The 22,166-nt window shown below is 41.0% G+C and overlaps 1 protein-coding gene across 1 annotated transcript in view; it reads right to left on the bottom strand.

The window, feature by feature from the left end:
- Window positions 1-22,166, bottom strand: part of DZIP1L (DAZ interacting zinc finger protein 1 like) — an 82,331-nt gene that overhangs the window by 3,331 nt on the left and 56,834 nt on the right. Inside the window, exons 9-15 of the mRNA XM_068280408.1 lie at window positions 18,763-18,799; window positions 18,107-18,160; window positions 14,491-14,624; window positions 9,353-9,545; window positions 6,454-6,634; window positions 4,758-4,969; window positions 1,362-1,498 (exon numbers count right to left, since the gene is read on the bottom strand). Of these exons, the coding sequence (XP_068136509.1) occupies window positions 1,362-1,498; window positions 4,758-4,969; window positions 6,454-6,634; window positions 9,353-9,545; window positions 14,491-14,624; window positions 18,107-18,160; window positions 18,763-18,799 (948 nt within the window). The remainder of the gene's footprint in view (window positions 1-1,361; window positions 1,499-4,757; window positions 4,970-6,453; window positions 6,635-9,352; window positions 9,546-14,490; window positions 14,625-18,106; window positions 18,161-18,762; window positions 18,800-22,166) is intronic.

The following is a 22,166-nucleotide window of genomic DNA, read 5'->3' on the forward strand; positions in this document are numbered from 1 at the left end:
CAAACGGAACTCGGAAAATGGAATTTCATAGAAATCCAATTTACCGCAACTCAGTCGCACTGCGCAGGTGCAGGACACCTTAAGTCTGCCCATTAACATAGAGTTGCTCTGGCTATGGCGCAAGGCAATCTGCACATTGCGGCCATATTTGTTAATGGATAGGAGCGCAGCCACACACACTCTTTAACAAGCCTTTGTAGAACATGTTTGAGGAGTCCCAGCGAGGTGGAGGAGGATGGCGAAGCCTCTGTATTATCCAAAGTTTTTCCTCTACTGATGTGCATACCCATCTGAGGCACTTTTTTCACTTCAAGCACACTTTAAGAATAACCTTGGTGTAAGAAAGCTGGCTAACAGCTACCTATACTTTTTTTTTTTTCCAAGCCAAGACCATAAAGTGTACATAGCATATTAATGTGTACAGCATCATACATTAAAGCAACAAAGCCTTGGCCAATAGTAACATCAGTCAAACACGAACATTAGCACTGATGTCTAACAGCTACTGGGAATGTAATTACAATGCATATCCAGTTTAAAATTAAATGTAGCAAATCACATTTAATGCAAATCAATTGGTATTAAGAAAAAAGAAACAAGAAAGATCCTCCACCAAACAACAAAAGGTAGCTGAAGGGAGCATTCATATTAAGGACTCAGAGTCTGCGGTTTATAATTTAGTTTTGATAGATGAAAGCCAAGTTGTCCATATTCTATCAAATTTAGCGACGGTGCCCCTACATTGATAGACCGCTTTGCGAAGTGGAAGAATACGGTTGACTGATTTAATAAGATCAGAGCATGTCGGGACAGTAGCAGTAATCCAATACTTGGTAAGTAATTTACAGGCCATATGCATCACTTCAAGCATAGAGAATTTTGTAAATATTTCAGTTAGGGTATCAGGGAAAATACTCAAGAGACACAGTTTAATGTCAGATACTACTGGACATCCCACGTGATCATTTAAGAATTTAATCACTTGCTTCCAGTATAAATTGACATTTGGGCATTCCCACATTAAATGGAAAAAGGTACCAGGTGCATTGACACATTTAGGGCAGCAAGAAGGTGTCCCAGGTTTGAACTTCGTCAAGCGTTTAGGTGTCAGGTAAGCACGGTGAATTACATATAGGTATAACAAGCGATCAGGTTTATGGGGGGAAACCTTGACAACTTTTTCAAGTGTTTCCTCCCAATCTTCCTCATCACCAATACTTTTTCTTTTTACTTGAGCTATATTCTACAGCTATTTTTCCAGGCCACACTGCAGATTAAGTCAAACAAGAATAAAACATAAAGCTTAAATCATGCGTTACGATATAGCATAGACATAGTAAAGTTGGTAGAATCTAACATACGTGAGATTTTCCTGCTCCGGTTGTAGTTGGGGACTTTAATAGGTTGGAAGGGACAGTTTCCACTCCTCCGATTGGCTTCTCTCGTTTCTTTGACAGCTGCCCCTCTAAGCTCTGCGCCAAGGACTGAACCCGGGATCCTATACACACAAGCCATTGCAGTTAGCAATACAAACCAAGTAAGCGGAATTCTTATATTCCATGTATTACACACAATAACACAATTTTGTAATAGTAGAGTTATAGTGATGTGAGTTTTGGATCTTTTGAGGGTAAGTGGACTACTGCTTCTTTTAGCTATTGTGTGTAGTACATGGAGGTTTCCTTGGTGCATGTAGTGAAGGGAATGTCTGTGTCAGTTTTTTTCTTGCAATTCATATTTGTGATTTTTGACACTGTGTGGGGGGAGCTTGATTGTCCTCCATTTATATATTTTGTTGGTCTCCCCATCTTGAAGGTGAGCAGGAGGGGAGATATCAGCTCATAGTTTGTGTTTGGCCTGGTTGTCTTGCTCCATTCTTTAATGGTGTGGTGTGTTCCCCCTTAACTTTATTCATCTCTTCTTTATGTGTTTCTCCCTATTGGAGTAAACAAGGATCCTTATCTCAGCTAACAACCTCTAACCCCATTTAGATGTTCTGTTTGAATTAAGGTATCTTAATGACATGTATTTATGCTTGAAAAAAATATCTGTTTTCCCTTTTGATGTTGCATGTATATAGCTCTCTGTACCACCAGCCTGCAAACTAACAGGATGTAAGCCCGATTAAGGCTGCAAGGCCGAAAGCTTGCATTTTTAGTTAGCCAATAAATGGTATCATCCTGATTTAAAACTTCTTGCTTTTACTGATGGCTAACATGGTACAAAACCCTACAGCTCCCTATTGGAGGTGAGCAATATGGGAACTGGCTCTTGTTCAGCAGGGCTTTCAATACCTTATGCGATAATTAATTTTAGTGGTATTAATGTTTCAATTCTACGTCCCAATAGACCTAATTTTATTATGGGAAATACATGGAAGACAAAACAGAAGAGAAAAAAACATCTATATGTATAGCTTAGAAGATCCTCCAAGATGTGCTTCTATCCAGACCCCACTAGAGGGCAATGTGTGCTTATTTACTAAGATTGAATGGATGAAATGCTCATGGATTACCATTTTGTATAATATCCAGCAATCTGTATAATTTAATTCATGATAGATTTGATTGTTTACTCAGATGAATATATTGTATTGTGAAACATGTACTGTGTATATATATATATATATATATATATATATATATATATATATATATATATAGTACACACACACATGTAATTGTCATGTAGTTTTACTTAGAGAGGGAGTGAATTCAAAGGCAGCCTATTGATTTCAATGGACTGCGTTTCCCTATCCAAAACAGCGTGAAAGGTTAGAGGGGTTAAGGTTAGTTGTCCACTGCGGATAAGGTCAGAGGAGTTAAAGACAATTAACCACGGGGGGGGGGGGGGGGGGGGTTTACGTTTAGGTGCCCACTAGAGTTGGGCCGAACGGTTCGCCTGCGAACTTCAGTGGTTCGCGTTCGCGTCCCGCAGGCGAACTTTTGCGGAAGTTCGGTTTGCCCCATAATGCACCATGAGGGTCAACTTTGACCCTCTACATCACAGTCAACAGGCCCAGTGTAGCCAATTAGGCTACACTAGCCCCTGGAGCCACTCCCCCCCTAATAAAAGGCAGGCAGCGGCGGCCATTACGCTCACTCGTGTGCCTGCGTTAGTGAGAGTAGGGCGAGCTGCTGCAGACTGTCTCTCATAGGGAAAGATTAGTTAGGCTTAGCTTGTTCCTGGCTGCATACCTGTTCTGTGAACCCACCACTGCATACCTGTACTGTGAACCCACCACTGCATACCTGTTCAGTGAACCCACCACTGCATACCTGTTCTGTGAACTTACCACTGTATACCTGTTCAGTGAACCCACCACTGCATACCTGTTCTGTGAACCCACCACTGCTTACCTGTACTGTGAACCCACCACTGCATACCTGTTCTGTGATCCCACCACTGCATACCTGTTCAGTGAACCTGCCACTGCATACCTGTTCTGTGAACCCACCACTGCATACCTGTACTGTGAACTCACCACTGCATACCAGTACTGTGAACCCACCACTGCATACCTGTTCAGTGAACCCACCACTGCATACCTGTTCAGTGAACCCACCACTGCATACCTGTTCAGTGAACCTGCCACTGCATACCTGTTCTGTGAACCCACCACTGCATACCTGTTCTGTGAACCCACCACTGCATACCTGTACTGTGAACCCACCACTGCATACCTGTTCAGTGAACCCACCACTGCATACCTGTTCAGTGAACCCACCACTGCATACCTGTTCAGTGAACCCACCACTGCATACCTGTTCAGTGAACCTGCCACTGTATACCTGTTCTGTTCAGTGAACCCGCCACTGTATACCTGTTCAGTGAACCTGCCACTGCATACCTGTTCTGTTCAGTGAACCCGCCACTGCATACCTGTTCTGTTCAGTGAACCCGCCACTGTATTCCTGTTCAGTGAACCCGACACTGCATACCTGTTGTGTTCAGTGAACCCGCCACTGTATACCTGTTCTATCATTCAGCTACATCAGCCAGGCGACCATATGGGCTGTAAAGCCACCAAAACCTGCACTCTCGCCATGATGCGCACCAGTCCAGCACGGCCGTCACTACACAAACAGCTATTTGCGGTGCGTTACACGGTGAGTTTGGTGTGTCAGTGTGAAGCAGTACCTTAATTACACTACCTGATTGATGTATACACATGCAAGATGTTTTAAAGCACTTTAGGCCTGTCATTTAGCATTCAATGTGATTTCTGCCCTTAAAACGCTGCTTTGCGTCAAATCCAGATTTTTCCCGGGGACTTTTGGCATGTATCCCACTCCTCCACCTGGGGGTCCAGGTGTTAGACCCCTTGAAACATCTTTTCCATCACTTTTGTGGCCAGCATAATTTTTTTTTCAAAGTTCGCATCCCCATTGAAGTCTATTGCGGTTCGCAAACTTTTCGGCGAACCGAACTTTCCAAATCGGAGGTTCGGCCCCACTCTAGTGCCCACGGAGGTTAAGGTTAGTTGCCTACCAGGCGGGGTGAAGTTTAAAGTTATGCACCGCCATGAGGGGGTTAAGGTTAGGCACCACCAGGGTGGGCTCTGTGTGAGAGTAGGGAGAGGTTAGATCGTAGTGAAATATTGGCAAATATTACTGATACTTCACTATATCAATTAAGTAGTAGAATAGCAGTAAATTTACCGTTATTTTAATACCACTATCTCCTACCAATTTTTTTTTCCGGTTAATGCCGCTCCAAAATGATCATGTGGTGTTTTAAAATGTTTAGGTTCTCACCTTGGTTAGTATCTTTGGAAAAGCTGACGACCCTGGGACTAGGCTTCCCCCGAGAGATCTCTGAATCAGACCAGGCATCATCACTGTCTTCCTGCATCGGCTTCTTTATAGAAGAGGCCAGCTGAGAGCTCGTATTACCTTTAAGTACTTGAAAACTGTAAGGAGAATGCTCAGCCATAGATGTCTCTTCTTCAGAGGTGAAGGGAGGAGTTCTGCAGAGAATCACAACACTGTGTCAAATAGCTATACTGTGTGCAGGCCAATTTTTTACTGACTGTCCATGTCTACATAAACAAAGCATTGGTTTGTATGAACTTGGTCAAGTATTCTCAATAGAACCAGGGCGTAACTTAAAGTGAACCAGAGGTGAAAATAAACTGATGAGATAAACTGTTATAATTATCCTCCTACTCCTAAAAATGACTTTTTTTTAAGTATCCCAGATTTTTTTTTTATATTTAAACATTTAAAAAGTAGGTTGAATGTTTTACTGTCTCTAATCAGTGCCAGTCTATTAAGTGTCCCAGAGTTAGAGAAAGGTCAACAGTTCATGTATTTTATCTTTCCCTTCCTGCAGATGTTGTATTCTGCCAGGAAAACTTTTATGGCTGTAATCTGCTTAATATTGACATTAATTCTTTTAGGCATCAAAATAAAACCTGTAAAACAGCCTGGTTATTAATATGTTTGGCACAGTTCATACACATGTTTATCTCATCATGTCACATGTCGCCTCGGATACACTTTAACCACTTCGGGACCAGCACCCTTTGCCCCCTTAAGGACCCAAGGGTGCTGGTCCAGTAAACCGCCGCTTCCAGACGAAATGCCGCTAAAATCCGCCGCTCCCGACGGTCACGCTGCTCTGTCACCGCCGCAGGCTGCTCTCTCTGCCGTCGGTATGATGGCAGAGCGCTGTGCGCCGGTCAGGAGCCGCTTTCATTGGCTCCTGACCCTGTCACTCCATGTAAGCCAATGGGAACGGCTTACATGAATGACAGGGCCAGGAGCCAATGAAAACGGCTCCTGCCTGGCTCACAGTGCTCTGCCGTCATAGAGGCGGCAGGACAGCACATTGCGGCGCAGATCAAGCAGGGACAGCGGCGGGGACGGGCGGGGCCGCACGGTCAATGGTACGTAGAGTTTACGTCCGGTCAGAACCGCAACGCCCCCTGCTCGCCGTAGATTTATACTGCGGTGGTCTGCAGTAGGTTAAATATCCTGCACCCCCCCAGCAAAATTCATCAGGCCGCTCGATTACCACCGCTTTGAGGACAAAAGCAATTCATTTTTCTTCAAATGATGATATTACTCAGCCCCTGACTGCACACATGCGCTGTTGTAGGGGGGCTGAGTGGATGTTTGACCTTTATAAAACTATAAAAGACTAATGATTTTGGCAGCTCAAATGGACACAAATATGACGCTACCCAACACTGCTGTAGGGGGGTTGAGTGATGTCATCATCTGAAGAAAAGCTATTGCTATTACCTACAAAACGAAAGCACCACAAATCTTTATTTTCACGGCATAAATGTAGCACTAACCAAACATGATAAAACTGTTATTTGTGCTGATTGTAGGAGGGCAGCTTCACTGGGCTTAAATGACAACTGAAGTTAGAGGGATACAGAGGCTGCCATATTTATTTCCTTTTAACCAATACCAATTGCCTTTTTGACTCTGATGATCTCACCTTGGTGGTCGCTGTGGAGCAACACTAGTAATTCCCGATGGATTCTGACTAGCCGAGCTCCTAGTGCGAGGTGAAGGCACAGGAAGTTTGGTTGATGGATACGACTCAACAATCTGCAAATTCCTCCCCTGTGCTATTGGTTCATAAAGTTGGTTGCTACGTGTGCTCCTCGGGCTTTGCACTATGAAGCAAGAGAAGAAGTAAAAAGATTCTAATGCTTGTTATGTCACAGGTAAAAAAAAGATACAGCGTGTTATGTTTTCAAAAACATGATAAAAAAAATCTTATTATATATATTTTTTTAGGAATAGCCCAAAGAACCTTAAAGGGAACCTGTACTGAGTAAAATTATTTAAAATAAACACATGCTGTAACTTCAAATGAACATTAAATAGCTAGCTTGCCATCAGTTCCTCTCAGAAGCTCACCATTTTCTTCTGACAATGATCCCTTCCAGTTCTGACAACATTTTGTCAGAACTGAAATATATCAGTTGCTGTCAGTTATATATCAGTTGCTGTCAGTTATAGCTGAGAGGACAACTGATGTGGCCGGTAATGTCCATGTTTCCCTATGGCTCAAGTGGGCGATGTTACAGTTTAACAGTGTGCTGACCAGAAAGCTGTTATGGGGTAATGACCATTTTCAAAATGGAGGACGGAGCATTCCCTTGGTCACAGTGGACAAACAGGACGTGGGAGAGGAGAAAGAGATTGAGGAGTAGACTACACAGGAGGTACGTATGGCCTGTGTATGTTTATTTTGACTTTTCATTTTCAGTTCAGGTTCTCTTTAATAATGTGAATTTACCAACCCAAAATATGTACAAATGTAAACTTAGATTAACCAATAGTATGGTTTATCATTTAGTCATATAAATATCACAAATGAATTAGTACAAAACAGCATGCTATTCTTAAAATAAAAAAGACCTCCAGACTTCTCACAACAGAATTATCCACAGACACAACCTAGGTATGTGTCTGGGGCCTAGTGGGTGTAAAAGATCCAACTGCCACCTTATTTGACTCCTCTCTCACCAAAACTTACCAGAAAGACTAACATGTGGAACCAAAGCTACTACCTTCCCTTAAAGCAAACCTGAAACGTAAAAATATACATGAAATAATAAATTGTATGTCTAGTACGGATAAGGAATCAGTAGCAAAGAAAAGTGTCTCATTTTTGTATTTTCAGTTATACAGCTTTTTTTTTATAACATTGCATTATACTGTCACAGTTGCAATTTAGAAACCACGTTCTATTGTTTAAGCTATTAAACAAAGCAGAAATAATAACCTTCCCTGCAAAAATGTATCTCAAGCTGTCTCTCACTGTGCTCTTTTGCATAGATAACAACTGAAGTTTTTTTTTACTCTTCCTGTACTGGAAAACATTATGATACTCTTTTCTTTGCAACTAAAGTTCTATGTCTTAGCTGTTATACACATACAATTCATTATCTCATAAGTTTATTTTTACTGCAGGTTTGCTTTAAAGGAATACTTTAGGGGGGTCGAGGGAAAATGAGTTGAATGTACCCGGGGCTTCTAATGGTCCCCCGCAGACATCCTGTGCCCGCGCAGCTGCTCACCGATGCTCCGACCCCGCCTCCAGTTCACTTCTGGCATTTCAGACTTTAAAGTGTGAAAACCACTGCGCCTGCACTGCTGTGTCCTCGCTTTTGCTGATGTCACCAGGAGCGTACTGCGCAGGCCCAGTATGGTCAGTGCCTGCGCAGTACGCTCCTGGTAAGTTCAACTCATTTTCCCCCGACCCCCCTACAGTATTCCTTTAAGGCTCCCTGCACACTGCATGCGATTCCGATTCCGCTTTTTAATCGTTTTTTACATCCGATTTTTAATCTTTACTGCATGCTGCATTTTTTGATCCGTTTTTCTGTTGAATGTATTCGGGGAAAATCGAAATCGGAAACGGAATCGCAAAACTGATTTGCAGTGTGCAGGGAGTAGGGAGCCTCAGTCCCATTTTATCTTATTCCTACTCTGGTTCTCATATACACTAAAAGCATCAACTCCAAGCAGGAAGAGCCAATTATATGTCACAAAAGAATCTGCGATGGTGTTAATCTCAGAAAATGCACTCAGTTTTTGTTCAGCTGAGTATTCACGCAGTCTATATTTTCTACTGAACCGGTTTGCAGTGTACTGTAATTGTTGTAAGCAGCATCTGCTTCAGGTGAGGAGACTGAGCAGACTAATGGATCAAAACAGGTGTAGAAAGAGATGTACAGAGAGCATAGCAGGAGATGCCAAAAGTATACTGAGGCTCAGGTGCCAGGGCCCTGGAGGAGGGATGACACAATCTGCACTAACTTACACTGACAACTTTATTTTATTAAATTCAGGACAACTCAGATCTATGGAAGAAATGTACTTACTCTGGGTGTATGCACTTAACTGCACTTGGCACAAATGCTAATTCACTACACTTCCAAAGACCTTTGCTCAACAGGACTCAGGCTAAGTTTACCCGGGGAGTAACAATAGCCACCTGTCCCACCGCTGGAAGGATGTAAAGTATGAATCTCCGTTTCAGCTGGGCTTAGCACATGTAAGTTGCAATGCAAATCTGCAGTTTGGAATTAGCCAAATCGGATGAATGTTTTGTCAACGCCCCCAGACTCAATTCCAAGCTGCAGAATTATTAGCCTCTCATTGACCATCTCTGTTGTCCAGTGGTCACCTTCCTGGAGAAATGCATACAAACCACAACCAAAGAGCTAAAATTCGTCCTGATAATAGTTAGTATTAACAATTTAGTTTGCAGTTTTAAAACAACTCAGAGAAGATAATTATTCCCCCACAGTCCACATGGGTTTCAGTATTGGCCCCACAGAGTGTTTGTGGACCAGGTGATAGGAGGACATCATACTCACATGACAGCTGGGAAGCAGTATACTGTAGTGTGTCTTCATTCCTTCTCTGCTGCTTCACTTGCTTGGTGAGGACTTTGCTGAGCTTGGCTTTGAGCGTCTCAAAATCTGGAAATTTCCTCACTTTCAGCTGCTGCTGCTTCACCAGGAGAGTCTTCAGGTCTTTGTAATTAGAAGAAGGAATTCCTTTTGCACCCTTTAAGTATTAAATAAAAACAGCAAATTAAAGCTAGGTACAGGCAAATAAAATACACCAATTTTACACAATAGGTATCAATTCTGTAATCTATTGCAACGCTTATCTGTTGTAATATGCAGCCACATACTTATAATGATCAGTTGCTGATGAAATAATGGTACCTAGGAGGAGGGACTGTTTGTGCAGCCATTGGGCAATCCCAGCATCCGTTTCAAGGTGGGAATGGGCGGGATTTTAAGGCTGCCGCATACTGTCGATTATAACACTGATAATTCACCGGGTTGATTTGTTGAGGTCAGGCGAATAGGAAACTGCCTACGAATACTCAGCTCAGCTCCCATCACGCTTTGTAATGCAACAACTATGAATCATTAAAAATATGTTTCGTTATTTGGGACCTTATAAGCCAAAAAAGGCACCCAAGGATGGTTTAAACAACAGATGAAAATACCATATTTGATGTTTTGTTTCTTAATGGACACTGCCTTGATTTGGAATATCATCTTCTCCATGGGCTTCAACTACCACCTGTATGCTGACGACACCCAGATATACCTCCACACCCCAGATCTCTCCTCCTCTACCATGGACAAGGTCTCCACCTGCCTCACATCCATTTCCTCATGGTTGGCCGCCAGGTTCCTGAATCTTAATCTAGACAAGAATGCGCTCGTCATATTCCCACCCCGCACAGGTGCAAAGCTCCCAGATATGCATATCACATCACTACAATTTGCCCTACCTCCCAAGCCCGCTGCCTAGGCGTCACCCTGGACTTTGCCCTCTCCTTTGCACCCCACATCCAGAGTATGACTCGATCCTGCAACTTCCACCTCTGCAACATCTCCAGGATCCACTCCTACCTGTCCCCTGACACCACCAAACTCCTCACCCATGTCCTTGTCATCTCCCACCTAGACTACTGCAATTCTCTTTTATCAGGCCTTCCCTCTAACAGTATTGCCCCCTTTCAATCGGTTATGAATGCAGCAATCAGACTGATCAACTCCTCTCATCGCAGTGCCTCTACAACTCCCCTCTGTAAAGCCCTCCACTCCTCTTCCCCATTCAGAATCAACTTAAAAATTCTGTGCTTGGCCTACAAATTGGTGCACAGGACCTGCCTGACCAACATCTCCCATCTTGTCCACAGACACATACTGGTGCGCCCCCTCTGATCCTCTAATGACATGTGCTTGTTTGCACCTCAAATTTCTCACTCCCATGCATGATTGCAGGACTTCACTAGGGCTGACCCACTCTCTGGAACTTGCTCCTACCAGCCATAAAACTCGACCCCACCTTTATTACCTTCAAACGAGCCCTCAAGACTCACCTCTTCATGCTCGCCTACCCCCCTGCAGTAGTGCCATAATAGATTCTGCTGGGCACCCTCCCAACAGATGCTCCTATTGTCTCTACCTCACCCTTTGGATTGTAAGCCTCTGGCAGGGACCCCCTGAGCTACTGATATCAAAGACTTTTGCATGATCTTGTTTTGTTGGGAGTTCTTTGAATGTCCTACCTTGTATGTTAACCCTTTATAAATACAATAAATAATAATAATAATAATAATAATAATAAATTGGGCCAGGGCTTTATCATAATGGAAAGCAAACTTTCCTTCTCTTGACCATGCCTCTGACATGTTCTAAATATCTGAATTACATTGCTTTTATTATTGCACATTAACATCTATTCTGGGTGGCCAGCACTGCAAACAGTGCAGTCTAACGGAGGCAAGTATCTTGTATGCAGAGGACAAACAGTGCAAGCCCAGTTTGTCTAATCTTGTCTAATCTTGATCTTGATCTTGATAAGTAAGACCTTCCATCCGCTTGATGTATTTAATTTTATTCAATCTACTAGGTCATTTTTTGATAAACTAAAGAGAAACGGACCCAGAACTAACCCTTGCTGGATGTCACAGATTCCTATCCTGAATGTAATTTGTTTACTACTACTTTTTAAGCTTTACCTTTCTTTCCTTAGGCTCCTTTTAGGCTGTAGTGACACTGTGTGCGTTGCATAATGCATGCGTAATAATGAATGAGAACTGCAATGGAGTTAAAATAGTGGAATCCTTTACAACGCAGAGATGTAAACAGCCCCATAGAATTATAAGGGCAGTGAGTTGACATCCAGAATTTTTCTGCGACGCAACTGATGCAATATGAAAGGATCGTTACACTACATGAGTTGCGTTGCAGAATAATTCTCCATGTCAACGCACTGCCCATACAATTCTATGAGCCTGTTCAGACTTCTGCGTTGTAACGGATCACGTTATTCTAACTCGCTGCAGGAAGGCTTTGCTTTAAAGTCTATGGCCGGTCTTCATTGCAGTTCACATTCATTATAACATCCCTTGCACATGTTTTCAGATGTGAAAGAAGCCTTAGACTTTCATAACTGCACTTCTGTCTTCTACCTCCAGAGGGCATAATGTCTGCTAAAGAAGTAGAAAACAGAGGTGCAGTTTTTGAAATCTAATAAAAGTTTTCACCAAGCAGCTAACAACAGAAGCAAGGTTATGGGTTAATGCTTTTGACTTTGAACCACATCATAAGTTCGAATTCAAATTGCATAACGATATTTAGCTGCTTCTTAATTTATATACTTTATAGGCTTATGTAAGAAGCATGCAGAAACTCTGAAGTGTGTGAGACACGGGAGTACGACAGTGAGTTTGCCTGGCCGGACTGTGACTGCACTTACTGGCCCCAACTGCTGGAATTACCGGGCCAACCGGCAGAGGATCCATTTGGCCTGGAATGACAGCAAGGTACCGATCAGCCTGAGGGGGGCTGAAGGAAGCCCAAGGTATTTTTCTTGTCTCAGGTACACTTTAAGAGGAAGGGAAAACATGCAGGAGAATGCAGTCAGGGGCATAGCAAAAGGGGTTGCAGAGGTTGCAACTGCATCAGGCCCCTTGGGCCAGAGGGGCCCTCCCTCAACTGCAGTATCAGCTCTCTATTGGTCCTGTGCTCCTAATAATCCCTTCTATAGATACTTTGAATAGTAGTAATCATTAACAAGCTTCTCCCCATCCCCTTATTGCACCTCTGACACTGTGGTTGTCCTTGGCAGGTTTTGGTGCACCATATCAATTGTTATGTATAGAATGCTTGGGGGCCCCCAATGTAAAACTTGCATCGGGACCCACAGCTCCTTAGCTACGCCACTGAATGCAGTGATGACTGAAACGAAAGCCAAAGTAAGCACAAAATGGAAGAAGACAATTCGACAGCCAGAAAAGTTTATTAGTGTAAAATTACAATTACCTTTCAAACTAAACTTGTATTGCTGTTTGAAAGTGAGCAATTTACCATGGTTGCTGAGTTTGCAACCTGGGATTGTGAATACCTCCTACTTTATTTTATTTTGTATCTTACCTTTTAAAACATACCACACTACACCAGGTTCCTGGTATTATGTGCTTTTTATCTCCTTTCTATCCCTCCCTATACTAGGCTGTCACCTGGACTGATCTTAAAGTGACACTGAAAAAACCTTATGATATAGTGAATTGTATGTGTAGTACACATAATTAACCATTTCAGCCTGCGGGGATATTTCACCTTATGCATCAGCGCAATTTTCACCTCCCATTCATTCGCTAATAACTTTATTACTACTTATCACAATTTATTGATCTATATCTTGTTTTTTCCGCCACTAATTAGGCTTTCTTTGGGTGGTAGATTTTGCTAAGAGTTATTTTTTATAAATGCATTTTAACAGGATTAATAAGAAAAAAATGGAAAAAAAAATCATTATTTCTCAGTTTTCGGCCATTATAGCTTTAAAATAATCCATGCTACCATAATTAAAACCTATGTATTTTATTTGCCCGTTTGTCCCGGTTATGACACCATTTAAATTTTGTCCCTATCACAATGTATGGCACCAATATTTTAAAGGTGCATTTTTTCAGTTTTGCGTCCATCACTATTTACAAGCTTATAATTTAAAAACTGTTCATAGTATACCCCCTTCAAATACATATTTAAAAATGTCAGACCCTTAGGTAACTATTTATGTTGTTTTTTTTTATTGTAATATTTTTTTCCATTAAACATTTTATTTGGGTAATATTTTGGTGTGGGAAATAAACAGTTAATTTTTAATGTTATTATATGTGTAAATTGTAATGTGAAAAATATGTAGATGTATTTTTACTATTTGGCCACAAGATGGCCACCTTGAGTTTTTTTTCTCCTTGTGCTTCTCGCTAAGCGGAAGCACAAGGGGGACGCGGAAAATTTTACGTGCAGAAAGACAAGCCTCTAGTTAAAGCGCTTTGGTTTTTCTGCTGGGGACACGCATCGGTGATTGGGAACCATGTTCACATTCACTGATCCCAGGGCTACCGGGGGACAGCATGGGGGTGCGCCCGCGATCGGGAGCGCGACGAAGCGCAGCACCGCAGCAGAGCAGCCGCCCGGACGTGAGCTTCACGTCCGGGCAGCAGAAATGGTTAAAAGAACATTAGCAGCAAATAACATTTCATAATTCTGTGATATATGCAATTTACAAACCAGACTGTGTATTTTAAACTATGAAACATAACATTATTAATGAACCGCTTAACTTCCATGCAGTAAATCCTTATCTGAAGATGTTTTTTACTGTTTCTTTGATGAAAACAGCACTGTAGCTGAGTTGAGTTGAAGACCTCAGAGAAGCTCTTTTGCATAGATAGCGTGAAGTTTCTTAACTCTTCCTGTACTGAAAACAATATGAGACTCTTTTCTTTGATACTAATGTTCAATTTCTGAGCTGTATAATCTGTACAATTCACTATCTGTATATTTTCACTTCATATTCCCTTTAAACAACTGCATGAGGTATCAATCATACGTTGTCTGTACAGGTATTAGTGCATTTAATATGCTGCAGAATGGAGCATAAATAAGGTAAAGTTTAGGAAATTGCTCACCTTTTTCACACCCATGCTCTCAAGCTTTTCTATAAGTGTCTCTTCTAAGACGGGACGGAACTGTCTGTAAAAATCGGGGTTTCTTCTTAGAGCATCAAATTTCTTCATAATATGATCTAGACTATCATTCATCTCTGCACATCATAAGCAAGAGGGGGGAAAGCATGAGAAAAATGTAACACCTCAAGAAATAACACTGCAGATTACAAAGTGGACCACTTCTCTACATTAACCACTTCAGATTTCATGATACAAATGTTATGTCCTAAAAAGCTCTCCTGTACATTCATATAAATATGCATGCCCAGAGGAAGCCTTGCTATGTATAGCGGCGAATCGTGACAGCATTAGGAAGAACACCATTCTCCCTGCTCTCTCTGGTAAGCCCACCATTTGACACTTCTCTGCACTGGTTTATTCTTCTTGACGATTGCCTTTATGTTTCACTGCTACATTGCCTTTTAGCCTTTCCATCCTGCATTCATCCTGATTGGGTGGTTTATTTTGCACATTTTTCACTGCATATCATGGTGGTTTTACACCCTGCTTGTATCTGTTCAGTGTTCTTTTTCCATCAGATACACACCTCTTTATGCACTATGCACCTTATTACACTTCGATTTTTACTTGTTACAATTATCCATGATTACACATATTGATAATGGTTTTTGTTTATGTGCTGCCACGAGGGAGCTTATTTATACTCATAATTCCATTTCATGGTCAGTTTGATATATGTATATGTCTGGGACATAAGATTTATTAATTACCTCGTAAACAGACCATGATTTGATTATTCATGTTTATTTTGTGCTACCCTCCTTTTTTATGTGTTTTTTATTGGTTTTATATAACATTTGCAGTTTAAAAAAGATGGGCCTTTTTCTCTTGATCTTATGAGTGGTGCGGTATTTTTTTGGAACAGCTTTGTCTTTGGTACTTATTGTCGAATTTATTCCTTTCTGCACACTCTTATCTACTTGTATTGTGTTGTGATATTGTGGGTGGTTGATGGTGCTTGCCCATGGTAGTGCTCTCAGATTATACATATGCATTATATCCAGAGAGTGGTCCCAAAAGGCAGCCTATTCCAATATAAAAACAACCTCAAACACACCTCCAGGACTACTGTCTTGCAAAGAAATTGAGGTTAAAGGACTGGTTAAGCATGTCTCTGAACTTAAACCCTAATGAAGGTCTGTGGAGCAACCTCAAATGGAAGGTGGAGGAGCATAGTGTCTCTAACATCCCTCAGCGTCGTCATGGAGGAGTCGCTAACATCCCTCAGCGTCGTCATGGAGGAGTCGCTAACATCCCTCAGCTTCGTCATGAAAGAGTGGAACAGGATTCCAGTGGCAACCTGCGAAGCTCTAGTGAACTCCATGCCCAAATGAGTTCAGGCAGTGATAGAAAATAACAGTGGTGACACAAAATATTAACACTTTGGGCACAATTTTGACATTCTTCACTTAGAGGTGCACTCACATTTGTTCCCAGTGGTTTAGACATTAATGGTTGTGTTGAGTTATTTTGATAGGGCAGCAAATATACACTGTTATACAAATTGTGTACTGACTGATTTACTTTTTTTTATTGTATTGAAGTGTCATATCTTTAGTGTTGCCCCATAAAAAAATAAAATAAAATATTTAGAAAAATGGGAGAGGTGTACTCACTTTAGTGGCGCATATGAACACAAGGCAAACTTGTGTGCCGGGAAATAGCCGATCGTAGAATATCAGTACATTTACCGATATTCTAGTTCCAAAAAGTTTTATTGGCAATAAAATTATTGCTAAGAAATATTTGCCAATAAGACAAAAACAATTTACATTTGTTTTCCAACTTTGAATCAGGAAGGCTGACAAATGTACAGCAAAATGTAACTAGGTCGACAGGTGTTTAATTTTTTCAATATTTATAATATCTTATCTCAAGGAAGTGATATATACGCATTGAAAAGGTTGTGGGGTTTATAGCCTCGTAATAGTATAATTTAGGCCTGAAGAAGACATGGTGGCTATCCAGGGGGACCAGATCCTATGGAAGACTTTAAGATTGTCATTGAGAATAGCATTATTATTTTTTTCTGAAACCATAATGCTAGATATCAAAATATAGGCTTCAGCTGTTGGTATAGAGGTAGAAAGCCATCTTTTAGATATTCTACTATTTACAGTGGTAATTTTCTATAGTAAAATATGGGTAAATGTTACCAATATTTTCCTACAACTAAAACCAAGCACAACTCCCAAACAGAACTCTCCCTCTGATGCTTTAACCTTAAAGAGACACTGAAGCGAAAAAAAAAATATGATATAGTGAATTGGTTGTGTACTATGAATAATTACTAGAAGATTAGCAGCAAAGAAAATATTCTCATACTTTTATTTTCAGGTATATGGTGTTTTTTCTAACATTGCATCATTCTATAACATGTGCACATTACACAACACTCAGCATTCAAAATGAGTCTTTCAGAGCAGTCTGTGAAGTAATGACCTCTCCTCTAGCAGAGGAAAAGTAAATAGTCCAGGAACAGTTGAGATAATAAAAGTCAGATAACAGCCCTCTCCATGACTAACTTAGTCGGAGAGCTTAATGGCTTGTTTGCATAGAGATAACAACTGGAGTTTCTCAACCCTTCCTGTACTGGAAACAATTACACTGATGTATCTGATCTTAATGTTTTATTTCTTAACTGTGCTACACATACAAATCATAATATCATCATTTTTTTTCGCTTCAGTGTCTCTTTAATTGTTCCCCCACTGGCACAAACACCCTTCCTGATGCCTAACCTTAACTGTCCTCCCTGCGTAAACCCGCCGCCTGACACCAAATTTTAACCACTACTGGCACATACTCCCTTCCTGACGCCTAATCTTAAACGTCCCCAACCGCAAACAAAGCAGCAAATATCGTCCGCTGCCATAAGCACCCATACAAATATCAGAAGGTAAGTAGAAGGTAAGGTTGGTTTTCATAGTGGACAGATCTGGCACCATTAATTTATTGGGCACCTTCAACACACCCAAGTTTCCTTCTGTCACCAAATTTGTAAGGGCACCTATGGTGATAACCAAACTTCTGCACCTCTCCAGCGCCCACATTTAATTTTTCACTTTAGTGAGATACTGTATTTATAAACAAAATTAAAAGATAATTTATACACTGTTTTCCTGTGCAGCATATCACTACTGTTTTTTTTTTCTTTGCTATATCCACAACATTTCAGAAATACAGATACTGAATAGTGAGGAACAGAAAATTAAAAATATATGTTGAGCAGTTTATGCAGTACAAAGACTTTGCCCAACTTTGTACATACTTGTCAAACAGTCCCTATATTAATAAAGCTGTAAAACAGGTAAACAGTTCTTCTAATAAACACTAAGTAACACATAAGAAGGGTGCAAAGAGTAAAGGGGATAATAAAGTATTGTACACTAGTTTTTCCCATGCTTGAGAATATTTCAGATTTATAGGGTCTGAAGGTGGCGCTATACCTCTGAAACTTAATTCTAGTTTTCTCAACATGAATAAATCTGCAGTTTTCCTATTGCAGGTGTCATGTCTCTTCTGTTAACTTTACTGCACATCATATTTAACCTACCATCTTCACTTGATTCAACCTTTGCACTTCCACTTGGTAAAACCACTTGTGGCACTGTAGGAAAAGGAGACAATAAATTAGTATGGTGCATTTAGGTGGCACACTGATCTATAAATTTGGTTGAAATGAAAATTGAATCTATGAATCTATGTTGGAAGAGTACTAAGCTGTAGTTTATGTTGTATACAGAGGGAAGCAGAGATCTTTCTCTTCTTTATTTGCCCAGTAATTACTTAATTAAAAGTCTATCTGATAATTTGTCCTGCAGACAGGCGATATTATCAAGTACCTTCAGTGTAGTGTAAATATGCAGTCAAATGAGATCAGAGCAGTCCTATAGTTTAAGGTTTAAAAGCAAAACATTAATTTAGAGTTTCATCTTAGTTTAAAGCACCATGATGTGTATAAATATTATAAAAGAATGCACAGCTTGCTAACTTGTTTTATAATGTATAATTGATAATTAGTGTGCTGCAATCATTCATTTGGGAGAACTCCAAACCAGTAGTTTTTGATAAGAACATGAAGACTATCAATGTACTAGTTTACTAAGTTATTCATTTGTATTTAACCATATACTAACTTATTAATTTGTGTGTTTCACAGAAACTGACTTATTTTCCCCCTATTTGTACATCTCCTTAAACATTTCTTACCTTCCATAATTTCTCTCCTTGCAGTCAGTTCCCTTATCTAGAGAAAATAAGTAGAAGAGAAAACAGATAAAGGATACCTTCTGGTGTTCACATAACAATAGTTTATTTTATGAAAATGTTTCCTCCCTGTCAACCATTATTTACCAAATGAAAGCCTGTTAATACAGCTTCAGTAGAGCCTGGCCAAAGATTCAATGTTAGACAGGAGCAAGAAGCTACTATTTAGGGTCTGCTTTAAAGTTTGGGTACCCACGCTTTATTTACACACTAAACCCTGATATCTCTTTATATAATTTCCCTGTGCCCCATGTGCATGGGTCGTCAGTGCTTTTGTGCGATTGCGCATGTCCAGCACTGACAGCCATTGGGACAGGACGCAGGACAGGCCAGGGGGCGGCCTGGCGTGTGTGTGCGTGCGGCGGGGGTAGACAGGCATGCGCAGTGTAATGCTGCGGTGGTGACAGACCTAGTGTGGTGATATATTGGGGTGCTGATGATGTTAGGAATACAGGAACATATTCTTTCATTTTTCTGCCTGTGTTCCGTGTAGGTCTGCTAGAAGGGAGCTGTTGCCTTGAGTTGCTTGGAGCAAGGAAATGGGTGATTGTCTTGACCATATGAAGTACTTTGAGTTTCTGTATGCAGTTCCTCTGAGAGTGGTTCCCTGCTAATGGGATTATCTGCCTGGCTTTTTGAACTCAGGAGACGGCCCATTGTCTCAATACACAAAGCAAGAGTACCAGAGTCTGGAGACTAACACAGGAATGTTTGAAATGTACATGACAGCCTACTGGGAATGGGTGAAGGGGTGAAGTCCTTTTGATACCATTTTTTACCTGTGGAAATTGAATTATTGGTGGAGGTGCAAACTATACCCTGTAAATTACATCTATTGGAAGGGGGTTGGAAATCTCTGCAGACTTTAAAAACTGAGACAGGAAAGCTTTTGATGCTAGGAAATAATGGGAGGAAGCCTTAATCAAGTTTTCACCTGGAGTTGAAAAGCCTCACTTCGCAATCTTTTGATGTATAGACTTTTACCTGGAAATTGAATTATGTCTGAGATTTAATTAAAAACGAGTTCCTCCCCTCCCCAAGGAAGTTGCAGCCTCCAGGCGTATCTCACAGTATACAAAGCAGAGCCAGATGCCTAGAAAGCATCTTCTCTTGGAGGTAGCGAATGGCTAGGAATGATCGCGACTCCTGGTCGAAAAACGGCGTCCTCCCGTCAAACAACGTTCTAACCTAAGCTGGTAACGTTCTTTATTTTCCCCCTTTTATTTTTACGCAGATATCCGTGAGTGTATTTTTGTAACTTTTATTTTTGTAACTTTTTATTTTGTTTTGTAATCTTTTGTATATATTCTGTTCTGCATTGTTCCACTTTTTTCCCTGGAATATTAAATTATTATTTAATAAGTTTGACTTCTGCTGTACTAAACTAACACTCATAGCCTAGAGGAGACTGCAGTGTAACTGTGTATAAGTCCATGCCTAATTGTATGCTTGAGCAACACTACCATATGAAATTGTAATTGCATTGTGTGTGGGGGCGTTTGTCATACGTTGGCCTAAAGCGCACAGCTGACCCAACGTACGAAAACGCCAGTGCGAGTAGCGACAGCAGAGTAGCTAACAGTATCGTTTGTAACGACTGTTAGTGGTTTTGCTTCACTACAGTGTAAGATTGCAACTGTGTGTGTGTGTGGGTGCGTGGCGTTCCCATATTCGGCCTAAGCGCAAAGCTGACCCGAATACGAAAACGTGGATTGCGCGCTGAGGACTCGACAGCAGAGTGGAAGTGTCTAGAGAACCGCTAGTGGTGGCAGTGAAAGGTGTTCTGAGGAGTCCCAGCCTTGTTTTAGCTCGAATAAGGCTGCTCCCCGCTTGATCTGGTCAAACCCGCAGTCGGGAACCGTATACGCAGGCGTGCCGCGGGCCGGTTCCTGACACCTAGAGCCCATTTTTAAACAAGCTTAGGTCAGCTAGTTATAAACTTATAGTCAGTATCAGGTGTTCAGCTATGCAATAGCCCAGAGGATAGGATGGGGGATGTAATACTTGATTTAAAAACTAGGGTTTGAAAGTAAGAACTAGGACTCAAAAAAAAGTATATGTTGGGGTTTGGGATGTTGTTAGGGAGTTACAGTTAAGGTGGCCACACACAATACAATAAAATGATACAATTTTACGGCAATTCAATAAATATGATCGGATCTCCCGAAAAAAAATCAAAAGCTTTTTTTTTTCATTCGACTGAAAAATCTGATCAGATTTCCCTTTTTTAAATTTTTATCAATCTGGAATGCTGGAATTTTTTCTTCAATTTTTCTAAAGATTGTATGTTGTGTGTTAGCCAATTTATTAATATACACACTGTAGCATTGTTTCCAATCATTTGTATCATAAATGGGAAAATAATTAACATATGTGTGTGGTACATTGGTCATATTTTTAAAATGTTACAATCAGTCAGAAAAATGTATTGCAATTCTTAAATTGAACAGATATTTGAAAAAGTGTATGGTGTGTGGCCACCTTTAGGCATTAGGAAAGGGTTTAGGTAAAGAACAGAAGTTAGAGTTAGGTTAGAGTATGAAGACATGGATACTTAACCACTTCCCAACTGAGGGGTTTTACCCCTTGACCACCAGAGCAATTTTCACCTTTCAGCGCTCCTTCCATTCATTCGTCTATAACTTTATCATTACTTATCACAATGAAATGAACTATATCTTGTTTTTTTCGCCACCAGTTAGGCTTTCTTTAGGTGGGACATTATGCCAAGAATTATTTTATTCTAAATGTGTTTTAATGGGAAAATAGGAAAAAATGTGGGGAAAAATGTATTATTTTTCAGTTTTCGGCCTTTATAGTTTTCAAATAATGCATGCTACTGTAATTAAAACCCATGAAATGTATTTGCCCATTTGTCTCGGTTATAAAACCGTTTAAATTATGTCCCTATCACAATGTTTGGCGCCAATATTTTATTTGGAAATAAAGGTGCATTTTTTTCAGTTTTGCGTCCATCCCTAATTACAAGCCCATAGTTTATAAAGTAACAGTGTTATACACTCTTGACATAAATATTTAAAGGGAAGGTTCAGGGAAACCTTTAAAAAAATAAAAATCCATATCCACTTACCTGGGGCTTCCTCCAGCCCGTGGCAGGCAGGAGGTGCCCTCGCCGCCGCTCCAGAGGCTTCCGGTCATCTTCGGTGGCCGACCCGACCTGGCCAGGCCGGCTGCCAGGTCGGGCTCTTCTGCGCTCCAAGGACGGGCTCTTCTGCGTCCCACGCAGGTGCGCTGACGTCATCGGACGTCCTCCGGGCTGTACTGCGCAGGCGCAGAACGGAGTGCAGAAGAGCCCGACCTGGCAGCCGGCCAGGTCGGGTCGGCCA

Source organism: Hyperolius riggenbachi, chromosome 4 (genome assembly GCF_040937935.1).
Source record: "Hyperolius riggenbachi isolate aHypRig1 chromosome 4, aHypRig1.pri, whole genome shotgun sequence".
Classification (NCBI taxonomy): domain Eukaryota; kingdom Metazoa; phylum Chordata; class Amphibia; order Anura; family Hyperoliidae; genus Hyperolius; species Hyperolius riggenbachi.